Below are 22,636 nucleotides of genomic sequence, written 5' to 3'. Positions count from 1 at the left end.
CAAAGGGAAAAAAAGCAGCTTTTATCACCTGTACTTTGGGTCCGCCCCCTGAGACTCTGGAGATGTAGCTCATGATGTATTTGGCTGCCACCGTCTTCCCTGCACCGCTCTCTCCACTGAAAAACAGATAAAGATTTAAGCACGTGTTTCCTCATACATGTAGTCTCAGTCAAATTCAAATCTACCTCATGCACTGACTTAATAGCATGTGACACCTGAGTGTATGCTGAGAGACATCAAGTTAAGTGATGAATGCAGATCTGGGTGGCTGGTTGGTATTTTAACCATTCGGTGTTGTGGACCAGTGAGTTTTGTTATTCATATGCATGTTTAAGCTGCCATTACTTTCAGTCTCTCACATCAACTGTTTTTATCACCCAAGTTGCTAACCACTGACCCAATAAAGCCTTTTCTGTTGCACCAGTCTCTCTGCTTGATTGATCCTGCCAGCTATTACAAAACATTAGTGATCCCTTTGTATTGATTATTTATTTCCTTGTGCAATTGAGAATTTCCAAGGGCTTTTCCTGGTCCCATTGGTTGTTATCAGTCTAATGTATTACAGCTACCTCCGGAAAAGCCCAGCCCAAAATATCCCTGCATTACATAATCTTTTTTGCATAAGTCATAGCATGCAGACTTTTTAGTTGTCTTTTGTATTGATTTTGAAGTTTGAGTATCCCTGCGTGATAATTCTTAGAAGAGAGTTGAGTGTGAGTCTTTACATTCATGTTCAAAAACACAAGAGAGAAAATACCATGTAGCATATAAGTTTTAGGTTTGTCTACATGTGTTTTGTCAACAGCAAACAGGATGTTTTGTGTTACTGTATGTGGTCAATGTTGTCATGATGGTTACTCTTGATTTTCTAGGTCCAACCAGATAGCATGTGTACATATTCTTAATTCAGATGGTCCAAATCCTGCTTCAAATCAAGTTATAACTGTTGATCTTATTTACACATGTTTTACGACACTCCTGCTTTCATGTGTAAACACTCCATTTATTGTATGAACCAAAATGTGTTTTGTGCAACTAGAAGCAAATTTCCACTCAGAGGCTAAATGTGTGTATGGCCACATCTGGGCAGATGAGTTGCTGCAGCAATAAGGGGCATTAATTATTTTTTGTCACATTCATAGGTTTTTCCCCTCATCACTTTTCCCTCACCCTACTCCTTGTCTATTTTCCTCCAAGCCTTACACTTTGCCAGTATCATACTTATTTTGACATATGTGGTTTGGCAGTGGAGTCTGTTTTTTCTTTCTGTGCCTTAAAGCAGAGTCAGGTTGGTAATGCCTCTGTGAGAAACACAGCTGCAGACTGTTAGGGGCTGCCAGAGGAAGTCTTGGGAGCCACTCTATTACACAGCAGTCTCTATATGGTTGTAACCCTCCCCCTATATACCTCTCACGTTCTTCTAAATCCTTTTGCATTGTCTGGGCTACCTCACTACACACTTACTACTCAAGTAACAGCAAAAAAACTGATATGCTGAGCTGTGGTTTTTCTTTTTAATTTCACAAAAACACCCAAGCTCCATCTGAAAGCATTGTTTTTCCTCATGAAAGTTATTCTCTGAAGAGCTATTTTCAACAGAGGCTGCAGCGGGAGTTTGAGTCCCATTTTGAGCCCCCCAAATGGGCGAGTCTCATTGTTGTGGCGCTGAAATGCTGAAGGCATTGTTAACTTCCGCAGAGATTTATTAACCAAACAAGGACAAGAGTTAAACAATGCAATGCAGAGGCACAGAGGTTTAAGCATTAACTTTCATAAATCATTACTGGCATCAGCTATGAGAAGGATGCACAGTCAACACTGACTTCTAGTTTTGGTGGTTTTAAATCTAATAAGGCACACTGCATTCCCACAGAACTAGTTGAAGCTTCATGTACAGTACAGTGTGCTCAAGATTTTTTTTGCGATAATGTGAGAGCATTGTATTCCCAGTGCATTAAAGAACATAAACTTCTTTTTGTATTAAAACTACTGGAGCCTCTTCTTCTTTTTCAATTTACAATTTACTAAAAAAAAAAAATGAAAAAAAAAAAATGTATATGACATATGGTATGGTGACACAGGTTTGGTGCTGCCCTTAGCTTCTTTTATTATTGTCTGGCACACTCTCAAGTTAATTGTTTGCTGAAAACGGCTCACTTCCTGACCTGCTGCACGTCAAGCCAACAGGAGAAAGACGTCGGACTGCGGGTACAATACAGTGTCTGAACTGTTGAGCGGCCCCTTTCAGAGCAGCACAATCAACGGTCCATTTAGCCTAAAATAATTCATTTGCTGCCCTCAGTTCCTTGGAGAGGAAGGAGAAAAGGTCTGGATTGGTGTATGACATTGTGTGCAACAGCTGTAGAGAACACTACATGGGTGAAACAGCAAGGAGTCTGGACAAAAGACTGAATGAACAACAGAAGCAGACAACATCAGCTATCTGTGAACACCAAACCAAAATCTGTGATAAAGTAGCATCAACTGTCGACAGTCGATAAAGGATCAAGAAGGTCGTCCACATCTGACTCATGAATGGTCATTAAAAAAAGAAAAGGTTCCTGGTGATAAGCCAGTAAACGCTGAATAAATCTGCTTTTCTGTAGGATTAGGTTCAAAGAGCTGTTGTTCAGGTGACACGTTGACTGAAAGAATGAAACCTAACCTTGTTTCGAGGAACAGAAAATCATGGCTCTCTGTGAAACTGACGACAAACCTAGTGACTGTGTGTTTCTGATCTGTGCTAGAACAGATGTGAAGCTGTTGGTTCTTGGATGACAAATGTTTTGGTTGAGCCTTTCCAAGATATCACAGCTCTGATTTAAAAAAAACTGAAAACACCAACCTGCTCCAATACAATAGCTACACCAGTCACATGCTGTTGTAAGCAGATGGTAAATAGACTGAATAAATAGGAAAAATTCACAATTTCCCTGCAAGAGTAGTAAAAACTGCTACCACCTCAGCCAGAATTCCCCCTTTTGGTTAATTCACACATTTTCTTAGTAAATGTGAAAAAGCGCTAACACAGGCCGACGCTGACCACACTGCCTGGCCAGCAGTTCACAGCAGCCTTTGTTTACTGAGACCTGGTTCATCATAAAAACCACTTCCATGCTTTTGTTTGCTGATTTAGTCAATCACAAAATCCACCTCAGTGCCTTTATGTGGGAAACTGAACGAGCAACTGCTGGCTGTCAAAACAACGGGGGAAAGTGCTGAAGCAGGGTTCATTCATCATGAGGTAAGCACTATAGTAACCACGCCGCTCAGGTGACTGGGCCATAGGATAAAGCCTCAATCATGACACCACACTTTTCTCTCTGCAGCTTTGTAGCTAAAAAACATTCACCAGCAAACTCAAACAGGCTGTAAAAGCACCTAAAAATCCCCTAACTGTAGGGGAAGAGTGATTCGGGGCCAAGGATGCAGGTGTTCTTCCTGTTTTTTTTCCTTTTTCTTTATAAAAATCTTTTTTATATTTGGAGATTAGCACTTCTTTTTTTTTTTTTGCATTTCACTTAAGTTTAAAATGATAAGATGGAAAAAAAACAAAGCAACACGTCACTCTCTGTCGGTCAGCTGTACCAAATGATGTGGTGGAACCTGTTCTGCTGCTCCTCTCCCAACCATTATCATAACCTGCAGAGGCTCAGCTGCAGTTCAGTTCACAGATCACATTGTACAGATTACTATCTCTAGCCTTTGGGTTTCACTCTCTCCCATCCTGGACATTTAAAGATTTGACTCACTGACAAAATGGGGTGAAGTGAACACTCAATCAATTAAATAATTATAATATTAAATGGAGAATTTAAAGAAAGCTGTCTCTTTTGCATGCTGTTACATACTTTGGTTGTCACATGCCATTAGTTCAAGGTGCGTAAAGAAGGCGAGAATGATATGTGAGCCTTACCTGATGATAACACATTGGTTCTCACTGTCAATCATCATGTTTCTGTACATGTTATCTGCCAGAGCGTAGATATGAGGAGGGTTCTCATACTGAGCCTGAGAGTTGACAAAAGATTTTAATTAAAATCAATGGTCAGAGAGTTTTGCTGTTAATCCAAAACTAAAACAAGGAACACATTAAAGCATAAGTCAGGTGATAAATCTAAAAAAAAGACCAAAACCAACAATAAAGTGGTTCTACTTATAATCAAGTACCTTAATCCTCTGTGCTACAGAGCTCCATTAATGTCCATTCATTATGAAACACATCCGTAATATTCCTGCAATATGATGCATAACATGATGAACGTGGGCACTGTAGTTTATTTTGACTCAATCACCACATCCTGCTGTCATAATTACTCACTAGAGCACCAAATGTGTATTAATTTGAAAACAGACCTCAACAAATGCATTTAGTTCCATTTGAGTCACTAAAACTACAGTGCCCAGCTGTTTTAGTATATCACTGAGCCTTCCCGAAGAGAGACAGGTAGGGACGGTCAGAAAGTATTGAGAGAGGGATTCATGCAAGGTTGGTTTTTGTCCTTTCATTGGATTTGTTGACAATACAAAATATAGAATCATTTACATATTAACCACACTTTGGTTAATATGGACATATTATTTCCAAGATTGTGAAAAGTCTGCATTGATCTGTACAAAATAAGACAGATGGCCACAACCACCAAATCTGTTGAGCAGACTGAGCAAAGTCTGCGCCTTCACGACTGTTTCTAAATATTCTGAACAAATCTGAACTTTCCCCTGTAGTTCAGCTGATAACACTAAGTAAATCTGAACCCACTGCATTTATGCACAACTACAATCTGCCAAACTGTTAAATTTGGCATGTGTAATGCTGAGTGTTTTCACAGTCAGGATTTTAAAAAGTCTTTCAGTGTGTTCCTGGGTGAAGGAGACAAGCCCACTCTCAGCAGGCCGGCCAAGAGAGGAGGCAGACTTGAACATGCTGTTCTGTGAAGGTACTGCCAAGGCTTGTCAATGGTTGAGTCAAGTTTCTGACAGCAACATCTGTGCCAGCCTGCTGGAAAGTTCGCACTGCAACCAACCCATTTCATTTCAAAGCCTTTGTCCTTCTGACTGTTGCCATCTTAAACCCACAGGTACATCAGTCTTTGAACAGTACGTGAGTGAGTTTTCCGATTTCAATCTTTCAAGCAACAGAAGCCATTTAAAAATGTGTTCATAGGTCATATACTGTCCCACTTACTGCGCCCTGATACATCTCAACTTCTTTTTCCCCAAAGTATGGCATCAGCTTGAAAGGGTTGACAGAGATGAGTACAGGTCCAATATATGTCTGATGAGGTTATATATTAAAGATCATTGTGAACAGTGAAGACAAACAAATCAGCAATTTAAAATCATGTGCAGAAGTGTGTATAAATTATAAAACAGTTTCAAAACATCCATTACAAGGAGATTATAAAACTGTAAAGGAAAGAAATGACTTAATCTAAGGCTGCCATGACGTCAAGAGAGTGCAACAGTGCAGCAGTGGAGTATTTGGTGATCAGGCCTGAGGCTAAATAAGTATCCAGTGCTTACAAATGACAGAGAATAGACCAGCCATGTAACACTGTGAGGTTTTATGCCCCAGAGCCAAACGCCGCTCAAGGCAAATAAAGCTGCTATTGTGGGTGGCCTACAGTGACCCACAGCCTTGGCAAGGAGACCTCACAGTTACGGCTATTTATTGACCCAAATCAAAGGCCTGACTCAGAGATGTCGAACCCAAAAACTGCCAGCATTTACTAAACTTCATAATCCTGAGTGCTGCCAGAGTGTGGATGAAGTTTATGTAATGAGCCGCTTTGTGAACGCTCAGCATTGCTTTTCAAAGGGGGTTATTCATTCATTCATCAACTAATTTCACATCATGAACAGCTTATGTGTGTGTGTGTGTGTGTGTGTGTGTGTGTGTGTGTGTGTGTGTGTGTGTGTGTGTGTGTGTGTGTGTGTGTGTGTGTGTGTGTGTGTGTGACCACAGCTGCACTTTAGAAAACCTAAACCTATGAAAATGATAGCTCACAGCACAACATTTTAAACCCCCGCCACAATCAAATGTTACGGCCGCTCAAAAACAGATAGCGGCAATGCTCTGATTGAAAAAAAACCCAGTAGATTTCTCCATTACGCAATCCGCTATTTCTAACACCATTTTGTTCACATTTTGCACCACAGTGATAAAACTAGAGTAAATCTAGACTTTGGTGAAGGAGGTCTGGGCGGAGGTACGCACAGAGGGGCCCTTTGCCCCCTGTGTGAGTGAGTCTCAGAGGGAAGTCGTTACCTCCCAACACTGAGCTATTACTCACTGCTACAGTGATGCTGTGAATGACCATTCAGCTATTCTGGGAATAGCAGAGACAAGATGGGGCTCAACTATTTCTCGCCAGAGTGTGAACTGCGATTGTGTGCAAAGGATACAAAGATGTAGTCATCCATGTATCTCTTCTTGAGGTTGTCCACGATGGCGTCCTCGTTGATCTTGCTGAGCAGCACCATGTCATCCACTCCGCTGTGTTTGACATTGTGGCTCTGCCAGTGGTACCGGTAGTGCCCCCGGCTCCCCTGCAACAAAAACACATACAATGCACAATTGTTAGCTCACCACAAAAACACACAATGAGATGGCGTATACTAATCGAGAGTCTGACATCAAGGTGACACAGATGTACAGTTACATGAATGAATTGTGGCTTTAAAGCACACTCAGAGGCTGAGGCAGTGTGGTTTTATCACACTGTTGAGATAATCAGAGAAAATGAAAGCCAAGGGGAACATGCTTGTTATTACAGCAGCGAAACGTTAAAGTGTGCACATTTTCTGATCCCAGCAGCATGATGAGCTGTGCTTACTTTGAAATAGTGCAAGGTCAGATTCCAAGAAGTGCTTTGTGTTATTTGTCCAAGTGTTAAAAATGCTCTAACCCAACTTTTATCCATATCCTAACAATCTGGTTTCTCCCTACATTCCTGTTTTTGTTTTAGCTGAGTGAGTCTCCGGAGAACTGAGGTCATTCATCATGCGCTATGAGTCAGTGTTGTCTGGCTACTGTGGACGAGGGTCACAATGTGCTGTGAGGAGTGAGTCTCTTTCTCCTGGATGGAGAATCACTCAAAGCTGCAGAGAGCATCCAGAACATTAGTCAACACACGAGTTAACTATTGACTTCCTCCCTCTTTAGTGCGAAAGCATGGGGAGAGGAAGCAGCAGAGTGCCCATCTAAACAATACCAGTCGTACTTCAACTGCAAGATACTGTACTTCATGAAGCAGAAGTGCATAGATGTTCTTTAAAAATCAAATTGAAAGAATTGTTGTTAAACCTCAACCTTATTCTGCAGTTCCCTTTCTGTTTTGATTTTTGAGAGTATTTCAATATTATACAGAACATATATCATAACTGCTATGTGCATACATATACTATATATATATATATATTCCACAAAAAAATGAGTAAAAAAAACAATAAATACAGTGAGTAAGTTATAGATTTTAAGCAGATGAGACAAAAACAGCAAAGGGCAAAACCCTGCTAATATCACAAACCTCAAAGTATCACTACAGTACAAAATAAACCAGTGGAAAGTCATTTTGCATTTAGTAATTAACTCTAAATTACTTAGCCAAGGAGGAGGGCCAGCAAGCTTTTAATATCCTCCAGGGTGACTTTATTCTTTACAACAGCAAAATTAAAACCCCTTTACAGACTCGGTCATAGCATGGGAGTTGGCGAGGAATGCTAACAGCTTTTCTGACTAATTCAGTGGGTATTTTCCCTCAGGAGGTAAGCAGCAAATTATAACTTGATTAATTCTCCAGATCACACCCATTAACATGTTCTACTGCCTTTAAGTTGCAGCAGAGGGAGATGCTTCCTTCCTTCCTCAGCAAAAATGACACAGTAATGTCACTCTCAAGGCCAAAAACACCTCCTGACAATGAGTGAAGGGAGAGGGGGAAGTCTAAACATTTGAGGAGTTTAAGAAGCTAATTCAATTTGTGAAGACAATATGTAAACGTTACGACACTTAAGACCCTCGATTTGGATACAGAAAACTACCTAAAGTAAAAAGTAAAAAAGGGAAAGACCTCAAGAAGAGCCACAGGGAAGGAATCCCTCTTTCGGGATAAACAAACATTCAATTGGTGTCCTTTATACAGAGCAGACAGAAGTAGAAATAGTAGAATTACAATATGGAGACAGGCATATATTAGGGAAATATTAAGTGTAATAAGAGAGTTTCAGGCAAAAGGGTTTGGACTAAATGTGGACGTTGAGCAACTCCCAGACTTCCCTGTGTTTTTAGGGCACCATAATGCACAAAAAAAGCCCATAAACTACTACTATACAGGATCATTTTCACAAGCAAGGTGAAGCTGATCCATCAGAATAGATTTATGTTTATTTGAATTTACTTTTTCCTCTGAAGGGCGGACTGGGCCTCAGTACCGTCCAGAGCCCTGTTCTTTATATCAATCATAAACTCAAATGTTCTTTTTATCCAGGCAATTACTAGTTATCCTTTTGCTGCCACCTACTTATTAAAAGTAGTACTTTGACAGATGAGAACCTCTTTTCCTAAAGCAGACGTTAAGAGAGAGCACTGACCCAACCACGAAGTGAAAACAATTGAATATGCTATATTTAACCGCTCTCTGCTATGTCTGGAATGAAAGTTGTGCAGATTCAACAAGGGAGAGGTAATAAGCTGGAGACGTAGGAGGTAGACATCAAATATTCTGAGGATTGTCTCATCTGTTTTTATTTAGGCCTTGTGTAATGAAGCAAGAGGACTAAGAAAATATTCTCACGTACAGCGGTGTACTAAGGGAGTAGCTGCTCAGGGAGGAAGGGCTGCACGCACACACAAAGACGTCTGGGAGGTGCCTGAAACAACCACACTCCTCTGCTGCTGGCAGCTGAGCAGCACCAGAGCAGCCAGGGGTTGAGGGTCGTTATACTCAAGTGACTGTAGTAGGGATGCTGGGGCGGAGGGTCACTTGTGCTGGGTTATGAACCAGAACCATTCACGAAAATACTTAATCGTATTACCATTAAATCCAAACTGCTCCACCGGTTCCAATCCAGACTCTTAGCGTGTAAAGCTACATACTGTAATGATTTGCACCGACAGCAGATGTTTCACAATCTCAACAAAATGTATTTTTTGAATCTGGCAAATGATGATTTTTTCTAAATGTTTTAATGAGTTCTGGATTTTCTTGTAATGTTGCTTACACTGTAATTAAACAAGCATAACCCAGTGAGGTAGAGGCTGCTCACTGACTCCTATATTTATCACATTGTCATGTTACTGAATACAACACAACTATGGTAATGCCTGCAAGGGAAATAGGGCATATTTGGTTTGGCAGTACAACAACATACAGACTGCACATTACAAAAGATATATGTAACACTTAATGTTAAATTGCCAGATTGACAGAATAATATCAGCCCATCAGTACCTGATGGCAGAAGGGAGGATTCACTCACAAAGAACATGAGCAAGTAGATAAAGTTAGCATGTTAATGGTTACAAAAAGGAAATTAAATTAGATTTTTTTATTCATCCATACAAAATGAAAATGGTTTCATTGTCAAACATTTTCTCATACGATACAGATTTTCTCACAATTTGTTGTAATTTTATAGGTTTTATGATAATAAATCCAATTGTTTCAAAAGGAAATCTGAGTTTCTGAAGGCCTGTGGCGTGCGTCATAGTGTACACACACACACACACACACACAAACACACAAACACACAAACACACAAACACACACACACACACACACACACACACACACACACACACACACACACACACACACACACACACACACACACACACACACACACACACAGGGGACATCTGGCACAACTAGAGTCTATACGGTGGCCATAACAACGCCATCACCGTGGAACCAATTTACTTCGGAGCACAGCAACACACAGACTCATTAAAGAACCGGGCATCTGACATCACAAACATATTCTGTTTAGGAGTTGGATCTAAATATATATTTTTACAGATACCGTAACAAAAAGAAAACAAATGGAAGAACACAAAAAAAGGTAATTGGATCACCAAAACCAATGGGGCCGGACCTTTTTCCAGAAGTTAATACAAAAGAATTTCAATACCAGTCCTGATCCATAAGCCCAGGGTTTCCCTTCATGCAAATACCATTACCATATATGGAGAATGCTGAGCCGCTCTGGCTCAGGGTACAGGAAATGGCTGGGTTTGATTCAGTATCATAAGCGGCACTTTTCCCCTCATTTCTCCCTTCTGTGCCGTTCTCCTTTTCCACACCAGGATCTGACACACAGTCCACCATGTGTCAGAACTACGTTTCTGCTCTGCCCTCTGAGGCAAAATCTGGATAAAAGCCATGAGAACGAATTCCTCTCTTCTAAAATAAGAAGCAACTAAAGTCGTTAATCACTCTGCACCAAAAGTCTGGAGAAATCACACAACTTCGAGACAAGCAAATGACTGAGGACAAATATGTAAAGCAGACCACATCTGGCGAAGGTAAATTGAATACTGGTCAAATATCTAAATAGCTGAGAGCTTATTTGTGCCACAAAGAGTTGAGTTTCTGTACAGAACCAATCTAAGTCTGTTGGTTGTCATATGTTAGCTGAAGCCTCTTAAGATAAATCTAGCTTAAAACACAGCCTTCTTAGTGCTACAAGGCAGACTATTACTGTAGGTCAAGTACTGAATGAGACTAGGGGAAAATGCCCAAAGCATTTCAGTGGATGTGGCTTTGACTTTCAGCCTGGAGTGGACTGCTTTAGGAGAGCCCCCATGTCTGGTAAGCCCTCATGTATTAGATTAGCTGTGCCACCATGTACCAGCTTACTTGACCTCATTTCTAAAGTCAATGCTGCCTTGCAAATGTCATGTTCAAATTGTGTTTCCATTATAAAATTAGTTTTTAAAAATTATTGCTTTGACAATATACTTATACAGTGCATGTTTTTGTAGTTCAGACCTTACACACAGATCATTAATTTCTCATATGCACTAGTGCCTGTAGCGATATATTAATGCTATAATTTCTTTCTGCAGCCAAATTACATGGCATCTCAAGTTTGAGATCTTTAAATCTTCATCTCTACTTTCTTCCTTTAGAAAAGTTCAAGAGCAACCTGAGGCCAAAGAAAAGATGATGCTCTTGTTCAGCGATTGCTGTGGATGTAAGGGACTGAATTCCGATGTGTCACTATTTCCAAATTATTATCAGTATACGACAATGGCTATGTGATGAAAAGGCTGCTGGTGAAAGAGCCAAGGACAAAGATCCAAGTAATCTAATTTGGTAAACATGTGTCACAAATTAAAGCACAAATTCAGGATAATTCCAGTCATGGCTGACGAGTTCAAAGAGTTTCCAAAGGGACTTTTATGAAATGCATTTTGTTTTTTTGTTTTACCATTACATTTATAATAGTCTAGAAATGATTGATTTGGCCTTCACTTCTGACTGGAAAGAATAAATCTTCCTTCTACTTTGTTTCATTTTAGGCAAAAACATCTCTTCCTTTGCTCAGATGATTGAAATTGAGTTGATTAGAGGAAGAAGGATGTGTTGGGTCTATAAAAGTGCAGCTGTTCTTAAAGTGGAGAAGTGAATTAGGGGGAAATGATCTGGTGTTGCACTTGATCATTTTGATTTACAGCTGGTAAATTTGAGATGCTCAGCTTGTTGCTGAGAACTAACAAGACCTGAGGTAGTTAAAAGATATTACTACAGTACATCACAAAACCATTATTCTCTGAGATCACAGTGTGGGGAACAGATGATATTCTTACGGACAGGAACATATTGGTGTTGATGCAGCAGGCGGAACACTTCAAGCACCATACCAGTTGTTTTGTGTGTTTTAGCCCATTAACTGCAAATTATAAATTGTTTACATAAGTATACCATAAGACTTCTTTATTTCCAACCAATGCAGCCCCTGCCAGCATTTAATTTCAGTATAATATAAAAATCAATGTACAGAGACTTAAGATTTGATTTTGATAGAGTGAACAACTTATTTTGTTTGACAACGTTACATAATTGTCACACAGTGATGTCCTGTAGCAGTGACTGGAAAAATGTATCCAACCTGAGAATAACCTTCTTAATGCAAGACAACCATATTTGCATTGTCCATGATGTTCTTCTCTTATTGTCTCCTCTGGCTTTACTTTTCCAACAATCCAAAAACATGGAAACCCTATAAATGCAATGCTTTCTGAAGATGACTCTCTAATCATCAGATGTCTGAGCTTCCTTGAATGCACCAACGAAGACTACTTTTCAAAACTCCCTCTCTGTGTGAAACTGTGTTATCACACAAACACTTTATCGATTGTAAGAAAAAAAGGCACCCAAATGTCTGCTATGATAGATTACCTATCTCAGGAAAGTCTGAAAGGAAGTTCACTGCTATAACAAAATGGTACACTCCAATGAACTGTATATGTATATAAATTGCAAATATCCCTGAAACTAAACCATGAACACTGATGAAACAGTAAATATGGGATATTTACGTCATAAGTCACTATTTTTTGTCTAGTGCTACTATTGGACACCATTTCAAACTACTAAATGGTTTATAATTTCCACCAAGACTGCCAGTAACGTGTGGGTAGATTTTTACAGTTTTTTCCCCCGTACTCCTCGATGGAATCCAAAACATATCTGGTTTGATCTAAACTAAACAGAGCTTAAGGAGTAATACTCTCTAAACAGCATTTCCACCTGGTCTCTGCTGCTTGCATTTGCACTTTGTCCAAGATCACTCACTGTGTGTAATCGGGCCAGATGCAGATAAAACTGCTGACTGAGATAGTTGGTCATTCCAAGGGAGAGGAAAAAATAAACAATGATGAGAGACAGAGTCGAACCTCAGTAGAAGAGTGTGTGTGTATGTGTATGTGTATGTGTGTGTGTATGTGTGTGTGCGTGTGTGTGTGTGTGTCAAAGGAGCAGTGACCCACAGTGTGAAGACGCTCTGATCCTGTCTGAACCGCTGAGGGATGAGGTGCTCATTAAGGTTACACTGGCCCCTGCACGACACACACACACACACACACACACACACACACACACACACACACACACACACACACACACACACACACACACACACACACACACACACACACACACACACACACACACACACACACACACACAGCATCTTCATCTAAATTGATGCTGAAAACTCCAGATGAGGCTGGCACTTGATTAAAAGAGTAATCAGCAGTGAATTAGAGTGAATTACACAGAGCAGAAAACAGTTTCTGCACAACTCTCTCTAAACTGAAACTGTTGATAAATGATTAGACTCTAGTCACACTAAACATTAAAGTGAACTATTCTCTGACTTTGTGGAGCCATAACATTTTTGTTGTTAACATATTTAATTTGGTTTCAAGAAAACATATCACCTTATGGTTCTCCACAGACAATGATCCATTCATTGTCTGAGAGGCCTTAGATTTGAGTTCACAGTGACAGCACAAAATCAAGTGTACATTCTCAGACATAAGAATGGTAAAGTTTCACAATTAATTGGGACACAGCAATATTAAGATGTGAAGTTGTAAAATGGATGGCATTTCCTTTCAACCCTAAAACACAGCCACAACGCCAGCAGCCCTCGCCTGAGTTACTGCCAAGCAAACAGTGGTCACTGCAGGGATCCAAGCCAAGACTCATCAGTGAACTGGTGAACGATTGTCATGTCAGTGAAAACCGCTCTGACCTGGCAATTATTGTCATCTACTGGGGACAATAATCACTGAAAGTGGTGCCTTCACAGGAAATGTGAAATGTGAGTACTCTTGAATTTAACGTTTTATTTTCTGTAAGTGATAAACACTTGTACATCTTTGCACTTCATAACTGTGACAGTGGTCACTTGCATGTAATTGGGACAGAGGTATAAATAATGCAGACCAACAAGCCTGGTTCTCTGTTTCCATGTCTAGATTACTCACGCTGTTATGGATCTGAGCTGCTTGAGGTCACGAGAAAAGAATGAAAAGAAATATATTATTCTGCTACGATTTGGTAACATGAGCACCGACTGGTTGTAATGATTGTTATAATGCTTTGCCTGCAGGGCAGGGCTGAGCACTGTCCCTCCCAGAGAAAGAGGATATAATGATCAAGTGAAAACTGATGCCAGATGACTTTTAACACATCTCCGACTGAACTACACAAAGCTTCAGCTTTACAGTGGTAGCACTTTTCTCTGGGTATAGTAAAACCATGGAAACTTGAGAGCTGCTGATTTTAAACATCTCAAATTGAATCGGCCCTTTTTAAAGGATGACAACAGCAACAAGACTTCTAATAAAATACAATATCAAAGACAACGTGGTTTAGGGTGGAATTCAGCTGAAATCCTACAAGTAACAAAACACTGTAGTTTCTTTTTAAAGCAGCCTCAGTAGTGGTTGGATGTAAACAAACCATCTGCTCATTCATAGCCATTTCTTGTGCCACAGCAGGGCTGCAGTCTCAGGTTTGAATCAGTGAAATCCAAACCAGCATCTTCCCTAGTAGCAACTGAATACACGCAAATACATGTTAGACACAAATTGCAGACTATTTCAATCTGACACTGAAGAGGGAGGAGAAGCTTGACAGAGTGAATCATGTGTAAGAACGAAGCAGTACAATGTACCACTCCTCTAGTATCAGCACTAAGAAGCTACAGTAACAGTTTAAGTCTTTAAATAGCTGCCAAGAGAAAAGCAACTAAAGTCAAGGTCTCTAAGAGAGCTTCCATCTGAATCATTGCTGTTGCTTCTAATCTAATATCTCTACTAAAAGAAGATAAACTAGAAACACCTCCAGGGCTCAGTCAGAAAACAGAGGTACATCTCTGAAAAACACACAAAATCATACAAATTCTTTCTCTGTGGGACAAAACTGTTTGAGTAAGTCATGAGTACAGCGCTGAAACATCAGGCCCTGACGTTACTGTGAGAAAGGTCGCTCAAGGTTATACAACGTCAGCCCTGAGCTTTAAACTCAGAGGAAGAATGCATTTTAACGACACTGTGTGGTAAACGACGCTTGCTCTCCAGAGAGTTTTTAGCTCATTTGAAAATTGTAGGAGACTCGATAAAGAGATCAAAAAGAACTATGATGTTAATCTTTCTCACTGTAACTAAAACTAAAAAAGCTTTGGCCAGCATATTTATAACTGTGAAGACAAGTCCATCAGAGTTTTCTGCTGCATGTTTGTTGGGTGAAGGGGTGTGGTGCATGATGCATGATGAATGGGAGCTTAATGACGGTAAACCTTATCAACTCCATTAAAGGGAACACAGTAATAATGCAGCTAAAAGAATGACTCAGCTATTAAATTTCATGCACTGACAGGACAGAAAATCACCCAAGTGCTTCCCAGTATGCGGTACACAGAGCACCAGTCAGCACTGGTTGATGGTGTATACTGTTACTCCCCTAATTAAAGAGGAGTGCTAAAAGTGTAACAAAAATACAAAAAACAAACAGAGGGTTGTGCTTACAGTGTATTTAAAAAAAGAGGACAAGAAATGTCTGCTGATATGAAATAAATAGGTGGCAACTTAAGATAAGAATTGCATTAAAGTTTGCCTTCAGCTTGATTTGCTTCCTTGGCTTCATATCAGTAATTTAACTGTCTTTTATGAATAATGACAAGCTTTCTAAGTGCAGGGATGGAAAATCTGAAATTCAAGTCAGAGAGGTTCATTGCTTTATTGTTCTGTACTGAAAGGACATCCACCACCACAAGAGTACATTGGTTCCAAAAACAGTTAATAGACATACTGTGCATATTGTATTATAAATTGGCACATTAACTGCTAACAGACAGTGTGTGTGATATTAGAGAGAGATTAGAGAATTATTGTGACATTTTCTAAAGTAAACAGTAAATTTAAGTACAATTAAACCTCAAATAAATCAATACCTGTTTACTGCAGTGTCAAACATAGAATATTTTGCAGGAGTTAATCCACCCTGCTGTTTGTCACACAAGAAAAACTACTTGAAAAGTAGCACAAGGATTGTACCACCATCTATTTGTGATAGAAAGGTTTCACATTTCAACCACAGGCAGCACATTTCAATCAGGTCATCAGAAAATAAAGCTGGTGAATGTCCTGTATATATAATATACAGTAGTACCCAGTTGGAATGAGCACAAGGATGAAGTTTACAAGCCAAAGCATCCAAAATGTATTACATCATTATTTCAGCAATTTGGTTAGTTGTATTAATTTCATTGTGACCCAGCTGCAGTAAGGAACCACTAATGATCCTACAGAAGTAGCCAGACCTAACACTCTTCAGGTCCAAGTCAATATTTGTTTTGGCCTATCAGTGATATTATTATTATTCTTTTTTTAAAGAAAACCACATGGAGAATAAAAGTAATTACATGATAACATTAGCTCTGACAACTGAATACTACATGACATGGAGTAGCCAGACAATTGATAAATATGAGAGGGAAAAGTGTCAACTACAGCAGGAATCTATTTAAACTGAAATCACTAATCTTTTATCATTTCATAATGTCCCCTCTGTTAATGCTAATGTATACTCTTATAGTATTATATTTTGTTGGCATAGTTAGCATGTATAGTACACTGTACATCTCTTTGAAAATAATCATAATAAGTTGAAGAGGATGCTATTCTGACACTCCAGTGATTCCACAGTTAGAAATGTACTGACTCAGCCCTGCCATAGGACATGTGCCAAAAACAGACAACTAATTCAAACCAGCTAATTTTGACTTTGTTTCCAGTCAGTTAGTTCACGTCGTTGTAGAGAAACCAAAAAAAACTGACAAGCTTTTTAAAAGCTTTGACTCAGTTCTCTCCATTGATCACCGTCTACCCTTCAGTGAGGTTTTTCCCATATGGTCTGTACCAAAAACACAACCTGATGTTTTGTGGATATCACTGTAAGATATTCACTTTACAACTTCCCTTAAATAAAAAGTCTCACAACAAAGGATGCATCCCATTTTGACAGCATGTCCCTAACAGATACAAGAGAAAAACTCAACCATAAAATCCCTCTTTTCTGTACGGCATTTTACTTCCCTGTGCCAGTACTGTGTCTCTGTGAGGAAGTGGGGTTAAACAATAGCAATGTACTGGCCAAAACTACTTCATCTGACAACATAAAGACAAATGAGGTTTCCACTGGTCAGAGAAAGACAGCCCCCTCTGACTCAGAGGCCAAACACTGGCTGGCATGGGACGATGGGAAGCTATCAGAGCAGATAACCCGAGCACAGCTGCAAGAGCCTGACCTTGTTCCCTGCCCACGATGAGGGAAGTCATACATGCAAATAGGCAGCTATAACAGGACACTGCTTGGTTCATGATCTAAGAACAAGTTAAACAAACTAAACAAGCATTAAATGACGTTACTTTGTGCAGTTCTTACAGAATTATGTTCACACATAAGAGCATTTATAATGACAAAGGTAATTTATCCTTTACTTTATCCCCTGTTTGAAGTAAAAGAGAAGTGGTGCAGGCCTTGAGCAGGGAAGAATAATAACAGCTGAGCAAGACAATTTTTATTTAACAGCCTGCAGCTTTTTTTTATTATGTTACAGACAATGACTTTCAGCACAGACACTAAGACGACAGATAATATAATCCATCAACTCTTATCAAACAAGTCCATCTACTGGAAAGCAGGCTTCACTTCTACTAGTATGATCGGCATGTTTACCTACTCGAGTTAACCCAAACCTAGAACAGCTACATGTACAGCTGTGCTTAATGAGACCACTCACTCCAATTTTAAATGAAAACGTTGTGAAAAGAATTAATATAAACACAATTAAACTCCTACATTGTTAACAAGTTAAGAGGGTACAGTCATACCAGAGGTTCTGTGAGGTTGCACATAGGCGCAGTGGTGCATTAAGTTAAATGCTAAAGTCAGCATGTTACAAGCACACAATGACAATGACCTTTGATCATCTGAAGTATCTGCATCCTCTCCCCATCGTTCACAGTAAACACAAGGCGACGGATACTGCAGAATTACAGCAGAATAAACAGAGGAGCTGAGTAAAAGGGTGCTGCAAGACTTCTCTGGTTGGTGGTCATTTTGAAAACAAGGCTGAAGCACACATACGGAGCCAAACTGCGCAGCTACGCGGTCCTCTCGGCCACAGGAGGGGGGAGCACACACTCCTCAGGGGGCACAGTCAACAAACTGAGTCACAGGGACAGAAAACCGCTGGGTGCTCCTCACCTCACCACTTCCAGGGTTCAGAATATCATGTTTCACAGTTACAAGAATATTAAAGGCCTTGATGTCACCACAGGACGACTCACTGATGATACATAATTATAAAAATAAAATGCTTTTATTGTGACACCCAACAATGACACTGCTTAGTCATCATGTGTAGATAAATAAAAGTCCTTTATGCTGATCTCATTTTGGATAAAACAAAATAATAAAGTGACACCCCTCCTTATCTCATGTCTCTAATGTTTAATTTAGAAGAGCTAGCAGCCGCTGAACAACAACAAACTAATAAAGAAGAAAATACTCCTATAATAACCACAATGTTAGTAATCTAGCCTCTTGCATCATGTGTACAGAGGAACTCTACAGGAAGTACTTATATATTATATATATATAATATATATAAAAATATCACTCAACTGCTAAATGTTCTGCAGTAGAAGCAGTAGAAAGCAGGAAAAAAAAGGGTTTTGGCCAAGATGAGGTAAGTGATGGAGTAAATTTTTGCTAGTGTGGTGTCCATCTCTACGGTATAATAAGACTATAAAAGATTTGTTGTTGTTGGATGAACATTTTTCATCCCTCTTTCATGCAAAAAAGTCTAACGCTGGAAAAAAAAACAGCACCAAATCCACTTGCAATAAATTCAAAAATTTAATACTAAAAGTTTTGACTCAAGTGCAAACTCATAGAAAGTGAAACGATCACAAATTGGATGGTAGTTGACAACTTGAATTTACAATGTGCTATTTATATGCTTTTCTTATCCAGAATGATTTACAACAAGTGCGACACCAGAATAAGTCAACACTGAAAGAGGTCCGTCATCCCAAACAGCGAAGCAGTGAAAACATAGTCGCAGCTTCGTTACAAAGACGCATGGAATTGATCAAGAGCAGTGTGTGAGTGAACTGAACCACAGCGACAAGCCTAACGAGTTCCACAGGTCCACAGAATGGGTGTTCATCCTGTTTTCAGAGAGAGGGGCTTGAATTCCTGAGCAAATCTCTACAGCAGTGATCGGTTTGAAAATGGAGCGCCAGCTTTGAGATGAAGAGAGAGGGGGGTTACTCAGTACGCACCTCCCTGTAGGAGAAACTAATGCAAACCATCTGCTGTCATACCGACTTGCTATTCAGCATCTGGCAGAGAGGGAACCAGTGAGCGATGCTGGTGTCTGCTATTCCAGACAGTTAGGATGACAATCAGACTAGTTTCTCTCTCTTGTACTCTCCACATGAGCCAACTCTCTCCTAAACAAACTTTATTCTGACCAAACTTCCTTCCTTGTTCTTAAGTTCAGAAGTTTTATCCCTCAACACGATTATATTCGTAACTCTGCCATTGCTGGCGAATATTTCCTGCTGTCATTCAAGTTACCTCACAAGAAGAGAACAGCTCCTGTTCACTAACTACTGCAGTGAAAACTCCAACTTTAACAGGGTGTGTAAGTGATAGCTACTCCACAAAAGCTAAATTAAAAGGAGGATTATTGCAGGAATATATGACTGAACATATCTATTACTCAAATGTAAAAGCTCTATTATGCTGACTGCATATTATGCAACCTTTGTCTCTGGGCAACCTGACCTACAGGTTCAATACAACACTGGAGATGGCAGAATGTTAACAGGTTTCAGTCCTACCTGTTTTAAAAAGACATTGTTTGAGTATGTGTGTATCTGTGTGTGCATGTGTGAACAAAGCAACAGGTTTAAAGATGCCACAATGCGTGTAACATACTGTTCACAGACATGAGATTATTCAAGAGGCTCCTTACTTTAAGGATGTTACTGTTCTGTGTTATTATTAAAAGGGCTTTTCTTCATATTCCTGAAGGCAAATTTAAACCCAAAACAAATGTTTATTTTGTGTTTTTGTGGCAAATAACAACACCTGAAGTCAAAAGTGATGTCTCCATTAACAAAGAAGTAGTCATATTGTTAATGACAAATAAAAAAAGCTGCATTACAGCTGTATTATTATTATGTTCAACAGCCAAAGGGGGATTTGTGCCACAGAAGACTGTGGCTTGAGGACATGTTGCCAAAACACGACGACAAGGCCACACTACCTCCTCCATAACTTAGCTCTAGGCGTGTCTGCTGCAGGGATGGCATTCAGTAACCAGGAAAAACCTGTAATGCGCACACACACACACACACACACACACACACACACACACACAAACAAGGTGCACACATACAGTACACAAACTCCACCTGACACTTGCTCCCTGGCTGCCTCTTCTTCCAAGACTAACCGGTTTTGATAATGAGGGCTGTACCTGATGCATCTAAATAATATTTTTCAAGTGACTTTACATCTCTCTGGGTGACAAGTCAAATTCAACAGCTCAGGGTCAGTGCTTTCTAATTACTTTCACTCCAGCCCATAAAAAGTCTGTGACTGTCTGAGGGACTGTCAGGGTGAACACAGAGGAGGAGGAGGGAGTCTGAGGTGACTTTTACTAACAGTGGGATTGATGGTAAACATGGGCAGAATAATGCAAAAACAAACAAAAACAAAACACCGAATAATTAAAAAACACACGCATTTTAATTATTGGGACTAGTGAAGTGCAAAATGTTTGACTTTATATTGATTACACGTGTTTTTGTTTGTTTGTTTGTTTTCTTTACAGATACTGAGCCATAAAGGCAGCGATATTGTTCTGCGGTATCCTTCTGTGTTAAATATGTGTTTTACATTGGCTGTACTAAGTAAATGGTGCCATAATACCTCAGTGTAAATATCACTCACCATCCTTTGGCTTCAACAGTCGCAGTAATCTCTGTCGTACTCCCCGAGATCCAGTATTTGTGCGAACCTCAGGAAAGTTCACACTGCCTCAAAACTCTAGTTGCTCAACCTAAAAACCAAGTGGACAAAAAAAAAATCCAAAAGTTTACACAAGATAATCCCGATTAAGTCCTGAAAGCATGGATGCGGCTCCTTCAGTGTTGTCCTCTGTCCATTGTTACAGGCAGATCTGAGTCCGACACTGACAGCAGCGGAGTTCAAACTGAGAGCTGGATGGTAATTTACGAAGGGAGCTGTGCCCTCAAAAATCGGCTCTAAAACATAACACAGGAAACTGGGCCAGAAGGTCCAATCAAAGGGCGCTGAACGCGGAATATGCTTAAATATTCATTAGTGGCTGGGAGTGGAGCGACTGGGCATGCGCGGCTTTGGTGGGACTTCCTAACAACAGAAAGTAAGCAAAAAGAAGTCGGCATCAGTCCCCCTTTTATAAACCGGACCAGTCTTTTCACTTACTGTCTGTGCTGCCCAGTACATCCTAATGTTTATTGGCTTCATGGGCTATACTGTGAAACCAGCTGTAAAAACTATTTCCTTTAATAGTTCTATGCTTTTTTTTTTTATTTCTTACATCTCTCTTGTTTGTACATAGCAACCATCCATTAGAGTTTTGTCAACATGTATCAGATTTTATTGCATATTTCACTCTTTTTCTTTTTACATGCTGCATGTGGAATAATCATTTGAACTTCACACACAGATGGAGGATCCCTTTGTCTCATTGTCTCAGTATCACTGGTCTTCATGTCTTTATATAACAGTGTTAATCTTCTGTCTGACTTCAGAGGATCTTTTACTTATTTTTTTTAAAGGTAGTCATCAAATGTCATAGGCCCAGTCATTCAGTCCCACTCTCTGCTCATACACATAAAAGTCCAACTTAAAGGCATTTAGGAAAACTCTTTTGAAGTGCATGGGTGGCACCGGTATCCACTTCTCACAACCAGTCTCAAGCCAGACTGAGGCTCGCTTTGAAATGATGTTGGGCGGTGAGAGGACTCTGGGTGTAACCTGTCTAACAGGCTGCCTCTGTACACATTATATGTACATTTTGTGTGTGAGAGTGTGTGTGTGTGTGTGCTGCAGTAACAATTTAGATGTACTTTTACATTTAAGTTGAATATTTTAAACAATGTGAATAGCTCATCAAATCATGTTGAAGACTCACTTGTATTAAATATTACTGCCCAGTATTTATTGTTTGATGTGGCAAGTAGCACCAGCGAACAAATAGTGAATAATAGATAAATACGGTATAATTCACAGAGCTTTGTTGATGCTGTTGGTGCAGTATTTTGTCACCACCCAGTGGACAAGACAAGCGTTATGAAACATTGTTTATTTCATATTTTTATATTTATTTATATTTAGATATCCCAGCAGGGCATTTACCAAGAACATTACAGTATACAAACATTATGTCATGTGAGGTTGATTTCTATACAACTACCAAACATAAAATCAATTTTACACGCATACAGCAATGGGAAGCAAATGTGTTTGGTTACAATAATTACTTTAGT

At 39.6% G+C, this 22,636-nt stretch overlaps 1 protein-coding gene and 1 long non-coding RNA gene across 3 annotated transcripts in view; one reads left to right on the top strand and one right to left on the bottom strand.

Annotated features, from left to right (window-relative positions):
* Positions 1–21,383, bottom strand: part of myo1ea (myosin IEa) — a 47,764-nt gene extending 26,381 nt beyond the window's left edge. Inside the window, exons 1-5 of one of the 2 annotated variants that reach the window (XM_051378506.1) lie at positions 21,054–21,383; positions 6,409–6,552; positions 5,189–5,278; positions 3,917–4,011; positions 29–116 (exon numbers count right to left, since the gene is read on the bottom strand). In XM_051378506.1, the coding sequence (XP_051234466.1) occupies positions 29–116; positions 3,917–4,011; positions 5,189–5,278; positions 6,409–6,552; positions 21,054–21,056 (420 nt within the window). In that variant the 5' untranslated portion in view covers positions 21,057–21,383. The remainder of the gene's footprint in view (positions 1–28; positions 117–3,916; positions 4,012–5,188; positions 5,279–6,408; positions 6,553–21,053) is intronic. The other variant, XM_051378505.1, reaches the window with a different exon arrangement.
* LOC127351203 (uncharacterized) lies at positions 10,289–13,013 on the top strand. The gene is made up of 3 exons (XR_007880811.1): positions 10,289–10,528; positions 10,778–10,814; positions 11,135–13,013. It is a non-coding gene; the product is annotated as an uncharacterized LOC127351203 (long non-coding RNA).
* Positions 21,384–22,636: the final 1,253 nt, after the last annotated feature.

This window comes from Dicentrarchus labrax, unplaced genomic scaffold, assembly GCF_905237075.1.
Source record: "Dicentrarchus labrax unplaced genomic scaffold, dlabrax2021, whole genome shotgun sequence".
NCBI lineage: Eukaryota > Metazoa > Chordata > Actinopteri > Moronidae > Dicentrarchus > Dicentrarchus labrax.
This window is presented reverse-complemented; position numbering and strand designations above follow the sequence as displayed.